The 11726-nt window shown below is 37.8% G+C and overlaps 1 protein-coding gene across 4 annotated transcripts in view; it reads left to right on the forward strand.

Moving 5' to 3' along the window:
* Positions 1-283: 283 nt before the first annotated feature.
* Positions 284-11726, forward strand: part of LOC109387697 (uncharacterized) — a 22767-nt gene continuing 11324 nt past the window's right edge. For 2 of the 4 annotated variants that reach the window (XR_002125073.1, XR_002125071.1), the window contains exon 1: positions 723-806. Coding sequence is in view for 1 of the 4 variants with exons in the window: in XM_019651781.1 (XP_019507326.1) it covers positions 303-806 (504 nt within the window). In the remaining 3 variants the exon portion in view is untranslated. Of the gene's footprint in view, positions 807-11726 lie in introns of all 4 variants that reach the window. The other 2 variants (XM_019651781.1, XR_002125072.1) reach the window with 2 other exon arrangements.

Here is an 11726-nt window from a genome sequence, read left to right on the forward strand (position 1 = left end):
CCCTCCGGCACCCCCCGCGGGCAGGCCGCCGGGGCCACTGCCAGCGCAGGCATCAGAGAGTGCGCGCGTGCGGAGGACTAGACGCCAGCTGGGACCCTGGAGATGCTGGTCTGGATGCTTTTAAGACGGGCTCTAGCCACAGGCGACAGCAACCTCGGTGTCCCCCATCAGCCCCGCCTCTCTCCTGACACCCGCGGCGGAAGCGCGGGGCGGCGAGCTCTGGGACGCGCCCAACTTGGAAAGCCGCTCGCTCGCCCCAACGCGCGCGCTACTTCTCCGGCGGGCGCCGGACGCCGGGGCGCATGCTGCCCTCAGCCCTGTGCGCCTGCGGCTCCGGGCTCACCCTCCCCTGTGCGGAGCTTTCGCCTGGCTTTCCGCGGGAGTCTTCCAGTGGGTCCTCGGCTGGGAAAGAAAGGGAGTGGTGGAAAGGGAAGTTAGGGTTTCCGCTTTCTCTCCCCACTCTAGCGGCGGCGTTCAGTCCTCTGGGTGGGATATGCTCGTGGCAGCAGCAGCGGCGGCGGCAGCCAAGGCACCCGAGCCATGCACCCCGCCGCCAGGGACCCAGAGGATGGCCGGGGGGGAGAAGAGACCGCGGTGAACCAGCCGATGGAGTCCCAGGGCCGCAGAGCTGCGCCGGGAATCTGCCCTGGAAAAGCCTTCTCCTCCACCCTGGACACTTTAAGCGGCGGTGGCGACAAACGGCGCGAGGTTGCAGACCGGACAACAAGCCTCCCTTGTTCCGACGTTGCTCTGACCTCTGGAGATGGCAAGTGAGCAAGAAGTGTCCGGCCGGACCATCCCTTCAGGTAGATGAAGCTCCGGGTTAGCTCTGTATCCCGGTGGGGAGAGCCGGAGTGCGTGTGTGCTAGTGCCTGTGCATGTGTGTGCACGTGTGTGTGTGTGTGTGTGTGTACGTGTGTGTGTACGTGTGTACACAGGCTCCAGGTTTAGATTGCCAAGGCTACTCTGGCTGCATTCAGGGACTGAAACTCCCCGAGAAAGACTAAGGAGAGCGCTAGGAGACAGGGAAAGGAAGGCGGGTGGGAGGAGGGCGGCTGAGAGGCAGAGGCAGGCACTGGGAGATTAGAGAGCTTTTCTCCGCTCTGTCACACCAGACACCCACAGCCACAGAGGGGGTTGCTGAGCTGCCTGCAAGAAGTACATTGTAAATCTTCAGCGCAACAAGCCCCGCAGTCACCCCTCTTCCCGACTTCTTAGCCCCACCGGGCCTCCCTGGATGGATCGTTGAAGCCTTAGGCTATTAACACCAAGAGCAAAGGAAGATCTTGCTGGGGAGACATGGCAGTGTCAGGTTTCACATCATGCTCGCCAGAGGATTTGGAGGATTGTATGTAAATTGAAATAAATTCTCCCAAGCCTGGCTACATATATTGTACTGCATGTTGTGTCCAGGTGTGCAGTACTAAAATAAGAGTTAGCAGTGAAACATTAGAATCCTCCGAAAGTAAAGGCTAAATAAAAAGAGATGCTTTTCCACATCGAATAATTTCTATTTTTAGATTGGGAAAATAATTAAAATATAACGCCTACAGTGCAATATTCAGGACCAAAAACTTGAGACTGAGAAAAGCTGAGATGAGCCTCATTACTGTGGACTTATTAGAACAGTGAACAAAAAATATTTCACTTCACCTAGCCACAATTACTTTTTTGCAGTTTTCAGCATTATCATGAAAATGGTTTAAACTTTTTTAGAACAGTTAGCAATGGATGCTGACAGCAGGAGCATAGAAACAGGTTCATAGATCATTGGCTTGTTACGGACCCTTGTCTAAGTTTAAACTGCAGAGTATATGTGAGTGTATGGGCTATCCAACCCTTAGAATTTGTGTGGAAAACCCTAATTGGAACAATGTTTAGAAAACAGCTATCCCAAAGGTAACAACTAAGAGGCAGGAGTCTCTAGTTTTGAATAAAACAAAGTGTTGATGGGCTTCAGAGCCAAAAAAAAATAAAATGCAGAATAAGAAGAATGAATTATTTTTTACGTTTCTTTCACATCTTCAAATTCCAAAGGCATTTTTTAAAAAAATCATGTCCATATTTATTTTTTCTTCTAAAATGGCAAAAAGGAAAATTCAGTGCTACTGGCTTTGGAGTCCTGAAAATATATAATTAAAATACTGTGTTTGGCTTTAAAAACGTGACCAAAGAGAAGAGACCAAATACACGTCCACTTTAGCCAGACAACCACTGAAAACACAGCCCTGCTGGATAAAGCTCTTTTCCATTTATCCCCAGATGGGATACATTCCCAATGCCACACATTCTAAATGTCCATTTGATTCATTTTTAAATGGTGACGAAAAAAAGTACCAGGGTGGAGGTTTTTGGGTTTTTTTTTAAGATATATGTGGGCTGTTAACAACAGACCAAGGGAAATGCCACATTCTGTTCAAGTTACTTTTTTCTGCTCTGTTTTTAAATCCGTATACTCTTGCTGTCCATATGTATCTGGCTGTATGCATTTTAAGAGTTGAGGTTCATTAATTTGTTTTCAGAGAATCAGGAAATATAGTACAGGCAGACAAAACAGAGCTGTGTGACCTTTAGCAGGTCACCAGACTTCTCTGACTGTAGAGTATGAATCTGGCTATTCAGAATTATTGATCTAAAAATCTATGGATTCAATTCATTTGGATTATCAGAGACATCTGAAACCCCTCCCCCCCAAAAATCTGAGAACCACAATCTAAAAGAAGAGGTTACCCACTAAGAAATATTTAAGACCTTTCTCTAAAATGATATTAGTCAAGAAAAGACTCAAAGAAGGCTTTTTCTGTCCTTCTTTGTGTTTTTCCAATGTGTTTATGTACTTTTGAAAATTACTACAAGGCAACTCTCAAATATTTCAGAATTAAAGACTATATTTACCAATTAATAAAGTCTCTACTGACTGTGATTAAATTAGGGATGGGTTATGTTTGAGACCCAAGCAGAGTGACATGGCTTACAAACACAGAGTGGACACAACTTACTGAAACATTGATTACCCTAAAATGTAACTTTGTCCCATAAACTCAATATCAAGGCCAAGAGGGTAAATAATTATTTCATGTCGATGTTACAAAAGGGTCCTGGTGAATTTTTCTTTCTTTTAATTTCTGAAAGTATATAGCACTCTTCCCTTGAGAAGCAAGCACTTTGGCAAAATAATATTTTAATATCATTTTTCTAGAGAACAACCATTCTACCCTCAAACCAAAAAAAGGCAAAAATTTTAGATTGCATACCTAACAAAAATATCAAAGAGATGACTCATTAATACTATGAAGAAATTGCCTTCCATGTTGTAGATCACCAATTTGAGATAGTTTTGACTTTGCCAATGCTGGAGCCGTGCAGTTGGAATAATACTTTCCGAAGTGCCAGATGCTTCTCTGAGAAACACATTTATTGTTGGGAGAATTTTATGATTACTTCCTGTAGCTAATAAATGTCTTTAAAGACATTTTGTGGCCATATTGGATTTAGGCACTTGTGAAAGGCAAAACAGTCTAAATACTTAACATACGTGAGATGACACAGAAGTTATTTTTAATTTAACCTACTCAAATAATCAAAATGAGCTGCCTTCAGTGTATGAGCTGGCTTCACAGTCTTCATTCTTTGATCGTTCACACTTGAACTGCTTTTTATTTCTTTTCACACTGGCTTGTATATAGAGGCACAACTTAAGTGTCCTTATGTACTCACCCCCTTCAAGTGTGATTAGCACTTCACATTCAGAAGCATCTTGGCTCAGGAGAAAGAACAACATCCCCATCTGCCCTCAACTCCCTATGTTATCCTAACCTAGTTACTAGACTTGGTTTCTTGGTGTGCTGAGACATTGAGTTAGATGAGGTACCCTCAGAGTTCTCTTCCAGTCCTCAATTTCTTTGAACGAATTCCAAAGCTAGTACATGAGTCTCTTTATACTCTCAAGGGATTTTTAATTAATCGTCTTCATTGAGAAGCAAAAACTTTCAATTAAAAACTAAAAGTTTAATTGGTTAAGAGACTTTATAAAAATACCCTGTACTAGCAAAAGTATAGGGGGGAAGGAAACAACCCCTGCTACTCTGGCAATGAAAATAGGGCTGATATAGTTTATCACAGGGATATATGTTCCTGAAGACCTCTCGCTATGGGAGACCAAAGTTGACAAGGAATGGCCGGGTCTCTGTTTACCGGCTTAAGTGGTGCCCCCATGTGGCAATAATAAAACAGCAGTTTGAAATTTAAAATTGTGATAATTTGATGAAATTTTTAATTGAAGGAAACTCACATTATTTCAGACTTTATTGATGTCTTTATATTGCATAGTTTCAAATTTTCATTCCATGTGACCACTGTATCTGTCAACATTGTTCATGGGTTTCGTATAAGAAACACCCTTCTAGATAGAACATTCCACAGGATCTTAAAGATGGAAACAGGAGAACCGTTTAAAATTAGCCATTGTTAAGACAGTAAGATTTCATGATGTCTGTAGTTTGCCAACTACAATTAACACCTTGATTTAACTATTGTCTGACTTCTGTTTATTTGGAAAGATTAATCTGAATGGAAATTATATCTAAATTTGATTAGTATGTCTTCTCACACAAAAATCGGTGAAATTGTAAAGTTCTTTTAAAAAGAAAACATTTCCTAACGTATTCATAACTACGTGTTATTAGCCCTAGGAAAGTCTCATAATTATGGTTACGACAAAACAGAACAAGTCTTACAGCATAAAAAGGCCTTTCTAGGTAGCAAATATAAGGAAAAGGAGAACCAAATATCCATAGTATTATTCCCAATTCTAACAATAAATGTTATATCCAGAGAGGAGAGAATTAGGATCTCAAGAAAGTTGTATTGTTATGGGGGTTCTAACTCTAGGTTAAAATTCTTCAGTGTTCACTGTGGTTTATGATCTCGGTAAGAAAGCTCCATAAAAAGGCAAAGACTGTGGCATGGACACATTTGTAGTTTACTCACGAAACGTGCAAATGTAATATACACCAAATTCTACAAGCAGAAAAGAAATTGGGTAACTTTACAGAGATGTACCTGTTGAACTAGTCAATTTGTCTAGTAGCTCAAGAAATGGAAATTGTAGCTATACCGATACAGTTTTTACCATGAATTTAAGTCATTCAAATCCATGTTTCTAGATCAATGTGGCAGAAACAATTATTAATAATAATAATACCTAAGACTTTTCAAGGGCTTACCTTGTGTCAGATATTTGCCTAAGCACTTTATGTTATCTTCTTTAATCAAGAAAATAACTCCATGAGGTAAATGCTGTTATTGAGCTCATTTGACAAATGAGGAAACTGAGGCTCAGAGACATGAAATACAATGCCCAAAGCCATTTAATCAGTAGGTAACAGAACTGAAATTCCAAACTAGGCAATGTCACTACATCACCTGTCCATTTAACTATCTTGCTATACTACTTGCTGAAAGGTAAGCCAGATGTAATTGCAATTTACATTGCAATTGCAAAATTGGTAATTGCTGTGTGAATTAAGGAGTCAGTGCCAGGTAGAGTGCTAGAGGTATAGTGTTGAACCAAAGAGCCACAGTCTCCACCCTCATTGGAGAACCCAGTGCCTGGCACATGATGAGTGCTATATATTTGTAAAATGAAATGGAAAAAAAAATAGAAAAAAATGTAGTGTGACCCTGAGCAGAATAATAATTGTAATTATAAAGTAATGATAGAAAGAAAAAGGGAGAGTATTATTCATCCTAGACTGAGAAGGAAGAAGTTGGAAGAGTTGACGATAGCTTATATCCATACTACAGAACGAGCAATTTACATGTCTCAGATATCTTACTTTTTGAATGCCTTAAAAAAATGTATCTTTGACTCAGGTTTATTTAACAACTCAAATTTACATGAAATAAAAGAGGTGACTCACCTCTTTCAGACCTTGAAAAGTATCCACTACAAAGGCACATGTATATATGTAAAATCACATAAAGACATAAAATATTTTGCTTTATTTCTTACATATGTATCTTCTAATCCATGGTTGTTTTTTTCAGTCATTTTATTCACTTTTCTTCCATTTAATAATAAAACATATTGTTTATCTCATAAAACCTGCATTTTACTACAGGTAGACATTTGTTTGGCATATGTTAATCACTACAGCTCTTTAAATGAGATAATTACAATGTTCTCTTAAATTTGAGTAGCAAATGATCGTAAATGGATTGATAAAGAAATTAGGAGAAATATGATGAAGGTTTTCTCTTTTAGATAATAAAAATAGCACTAATATTGATGTCATGCACCTCCATACAAGTTTTTGAAGCTGATTTTGATCTAGAGGGTTTTTCTTATTTTTAATAGTATAATATGAAATACATAATATATAGTTTCACTGAGTCAGTATTCTAGTCAAAGACACAGTCATTTCTGAATGAGAAACACATCTTCAGTTAGGAAATATTTCACAAGCTACTTATAACACAATAATAATAAACATTAAAATTGCATAATTTTCAACTCACTGAGTTCCTACTTTGAAACTAAGAAAAAAGATGAATCATAGCATTTCCCTTCAAGTTTTAGGCCTGTGCATGAATAGCATATCTCTTAATCATGAACTGAAGAATAGCCTTTTAGTGGGGTATATACCTTCTTGTTTATAATCAGAGATGTTTACTAGAGAAGACCCCGTTCCTTCTACCACATGGTACTATAACTAAGGTTTCTCTATGCCTCTTTACTTTCAGGGTTATAGACCAAGGCTATAGCAATATCATACCATTTTTCTGTCTCTATACATGATTCCTTGAGAACATGTCCTCATTCCCATCCAGGAAGTACTCTCCAGAAACCCTGAAAGTTAGGTGAAATATGTATTTGGAGATCCAGGAATTATTCTTGGAATTCAAACTAGACTTTAGCTCCAATGCCTTTTTCTTGGTGCTTTAAAAAAGTTATTTTTGTGCTATTATCACAAATATTAAAAGTCTACATATATCATTATTCTATAGCTATTATAATGTTAAATAGATTTTTTTTTTACATTTATATTAAGAGCATTAAGTGCTAGGCACTCTACAGAACATAAAACAGAAATGATCATAATGTATAACCATACAGTGGTTGTGGAGTCTGCGCCTGGGGGAAAAAATACTTCCCTACCAAAAGAACTGTCATGAAGAAATATTCAAACTACCAATTCTTTTGAGAATTAACTGCTTGATTAAATGAAACCTTTTTACTCCAAAACAGTCTGTAGGGAAAAAATAACAAACCTGAATATGTTTTGACTTATTAGCATATTAAAATTTGGATAATCATAAAAAAGGTTTAATTCTCATAGTAGAATTGATGTAGTATAAAAGTTGCCTGTGATCTTTCTCTTTTGTCACTTTTCTCTTTAGTGCCACCTTGTGGGCTAGCCAGTAACAATAAATATACAGGGCTTGGAGGTTTGGGGTTTTTTTTTCCCCTGCTGTGTTAAAACTAGCCTTAGAAAATAGTGTGGCAAAACTCAGATGTGAAGCCGTTTCTTGATTTTCTCAGAGAAGCAGCCACTTCACTAGAAGATATTTGCCATAATTCTGCAATTGGCCATCCCTGACATCGGAACAGTTTCTCCGAGATTGGAAATATTGGAGTCTACACAAAAATCAATGTTCATTTACAGGATAATCACCAAACTTATCTTGGATAACATAATTGACAAGCTTTAACTTATGATTTTTCCATAAGAAAAGATGTTTTCTTAACTCAGTACCATTTCTACAACAGCATCCCGTGATAATTGATTCTAGGTGACTTGAAACACTGCTTAATCCTATTTTAGAAAAACCTCCTGTATATGATTTAGTTTCAAATGCAGCTTCCTTCTAACATCAGATTGAATTTGCATTGAGTTACTTACTTAGTTTATTTTTTAATTATGCTGCAGTTATAAGGGAATAAGGGAAAAGTCTGTACAGTATGGTGAAGCGTCTCCTTTAGTGGATTCACACAGGAAATGTGTTATATGTTCCCCAACATTCTCCATATATTAGAGATGCTATAATAATCTTTTGAATAGCCAAACAAAAAAGGATAGTTTCTCCTCTTATAAAAACCTAAATATGTTAGAATTTATTGCTAAGTTCTTGTGTGTTATGATGGAGAAATAAATTTTGAAATTGCACTTACGGAATTATTTCAAAGCAAGTGAAAAACCATGTGTAATCTGGTCACTTTGAAAGTATAAATGTCCATATCCGAACTCCTCTTGCCCTATTAGGAGTGGAAGGTGGTACCACATGTTATTCAAAAAGTAATTTTCTCTAGATGTGCCATACGGCCTCAGATTTGACCTATAACCTGAATGTTATAAGCTATCAGTTACCTATGCTAGAAGCACACAAACAGCAAAAAAAAAGCATTCTAAGTATTTTTATAGGCTTGCTAAAATCTTATTATACAACCAAGCAGCCAAATACTATCAATAAGTCTGTAAAAACCTTAGACTTTAACTCTAGTCATTTTTAACTTAAGCAAGTCTTATGCTTTGTCTCCGAAAGTAGTATATTGTGCTTTCCAATTCAGAAAATGTATTTTACTTGTTAATTTTTGTACCTTTTGATACTTCAATCTGTCTATGACATTGTGACACATATCCAGTTTTCCAAGGATTTGGTAAAGGAGCAAATGAAAAAGTGCCTTACAATGGCAACGTTCCAACTATAGTCCTCCACTTAACCATTGCATGACCATCATTGAACAAGTCTTTGTTCTTAGAGCTTAACCCAAAAAATAATTAAGAAAAGGGTTTTCCGATCTGGGGACCATGAAAAGTTGTGGCCATTTTTCTGCTCATGCTTCAACTTCAGCTTTAATAAGAAAGGTGTGTCTTCCTTTGGTTTAAACTGAATAAAGCTTATTAAATAAGCTGCTGTGTAGCACCATCCACAAGATTGCTAGGACACGCTGTGCTGTCATTGGCAGTTTAGGGGCTACAGTAGATTCAAACAAGTGGTACCTTCACCCACCACACGGCTTAACAACAGGGATGAATTTTAGCCTGTCTCATTTTTATTATATTCATGTTAAATATGTGGGGTTTTCACAAGCTTGAAAGCAACAAACTACTAGTACATTTCATATCTACTAAGTCCAGATTGCAAATTAAGCAGATCCTAATTAATTGGGTCACGTTCTACACCAACAGCCTTTCACTCTGATGCAAGAAGGCTTTTATGATCTCCATTCAGTTCCTCTTAAAGTGAGACTGAGCAAAATATTTTCTTGACATTTTGGAGAATTTCATTTTCTGTGTCAAAGGATCATTTATTCCTTTTAATCTTCCAATGTGGAAAAGTAATAAATATTGACTTGTTTTTAGAAGCGCTAACATTCAACTAGGTAAACTTAGTAAGTGATAGCTATTAATGTTCTCTTTTGTCTTCTAGACAGAAAATCAAAGCTATTTAAAGTAAAGGATGTGTTTAAAATCAATGTATGTCCACAAGTTAACATTAATGTTTACAGACACTTTGTGTGATCATTATGTCTTATTTGGGTGTGTATGTGTCTTTATTTTCTATATTTATATGTAAATATATAGAGATAGATGTGAATAAATGAAAGAGGTATATATGTTTCTATATGGTCTGAACAAACTGTTTTATTTGTCACTATGCTAATCTACAACGCTATAAAGTGCATAAACAGCTCTCTATGTCACTCTTTCATTTTCAGTGCTTGTCACAATGGTCAAATTAAACTACTGGTGTAATAGTCATCCAAATATATACTTCTAAAGCCATGATTATAGGATCATTTCTTTATTTCTGTGAGATTTACCTGGTCATTCTCTGTTTAATGTTCAGAGTTCTATAGCAGTTACCTTTTAAATGTTCAGAGCAGAAGCTGTCCCTTCTAGGACATGCAAATAATCAAGTCCTTGCAACATTATAAAATATAATCCTCATTATGAATTGAACAGAATGAGCCCTCAGATCTGATTGCCTAAGGCTCAAATATTAATGCTCCTGACACACCTTGGACATATTAGCGAGTTGAAATTGCATTAAAATAAGAGAATGTACTGTGATATCGGCCTCAGCCTCACTTCCCAGCCTTTCTGTCGCCTGAGAGGGGGGCTTCTGCTCTGCAGATAGAGGGCTGGCTGCACATCATCACCTCCTGTCTATTTCCACAATTCCAAAAAGGCTCAGGCCTGAGGATTTTATCTTCTCATTTTCTTTAGTGAATGGACTTAATTAAATTTTTCCCAAAGTGCAACATTCTCCAGTTCTTAGGAGGGCAAACTGAGGAGACACAGAAACAGGTCTAAATGAAGTGATTTCTTTTTTAAGTGAATTTAAATAACGCCATGAAAAAGCACTTTGAATTTTTCAATTCTGAGACAGTGGGTTCCAAAACGAAAACCATTCTAAATGATCCACATGCTCTCATTTATTTGTCTAGAGTTCTTGTCCAAGGAATTATTAGCAAAGATAATATAGAGAACAGCATGGTGATTCACTTGCTTTTTTAATATCTTTGCCCACAAACTCTGTAGAACTGAAAGCATGTCAGGAAACAGAAGTGGCTATATGAAAAGGCTCACTAATAAACAATAAAGCATCTAAAAGTAACAGGAAAGAGCTGAATCCCACTTTTAAAAATCAAACTCTGCAGAAAGTAAGTGTCACAGATATCATTGCTTGTTTATGGATAACCACTTAAGAATAATTTCTTCCTAATCGTCAAAATAGGTTTCTGCCAGTCACATAACCTCCTGTCTTATGAAATTAACCACCTGATTTTGTCAAGTCCAGACCAATTTAAACAAAACTGAATAGCCTGCATTTACCCAGTGGCCATTCAAAAATGATATAGATAATGAACAGTAAACAAAATAACAAGTTACCAGTGCTTTAACCGAATGGTAATTTTCCACATCCTTTAAAATTCAGTCCAGTGCCATCAAGATCTAGAGAAACCCAGCCATTAGGCATTGAGCTCTTCTTGTCTCAGCAAACCTCTATCCACTTCCTTGGTGCTCATAAAACAACTCAAGAGGGGGAAAGAATATCCTAGGTAGGTCTAAAATTCTTATTTAAATGCTTCTTAAATTGTGCCTTTCAAATACATAAAAATATTGTGTGAAATGAGTTTTAAAAGTGGTGTTTAGAAATGACTTTCCAACTCTATAATTATAAATTGATATAAACCTTATGGAAAGTAATTTAGCAACAGCTATCAAAATTCACAATCTAAAAACTATAGCAAGACTTCTGAGATACCTTGTAACTGCTGGCATGACTCTCTTCTACTCGAATAAAAGCTGCTTCAGGGCAGGAAACACATATATTCATCTATATACCTGGGATATACTGAGTCCTTGATAAGTATACGTTGAATGAACAAATGCTCCATTCAGTAGTATTTGTAATCAACTTCTTGGCCCTTATTACTTCTTTCTCTGGCTGAATGAAGGTTTCTTGCCTCCTCCCCGCCCCGGACTCTTTGGCTTCCCCTCCTGAAGAGGGCGCTCTTCAGCTTGGCCGCCTATGAATGCCCTGCTGAGCCATCCTATTGGAGTTGGTTCCACAGCCAAGACCCTGCTCTTCCCTAGCTCTGGTCTAGAAACATGGTGTCGTAGTATTTATTGAAAGCATCTTTATCTACATTTTAGAGGGAATGAACTAACAAAAACTATATCATATTCCCTGAATAAGCCAGTAGTAAGCAGGTA

This window comes from Hipposideros armiger, unplaced genomic scaffold (genome assembly GCF_001890085.2).
Source record: "Hipposideros armiger isolate ML-2016 unplaced genomic scaffold, ASM189008v1 scaffold_166, whole genome shotgun sequence".
NCBI lineage: Eukaryota > Metazoa > Chordata > Mammalia > Chiroptera > Hipposideridae > Hipposideros > Hipposideros armiger.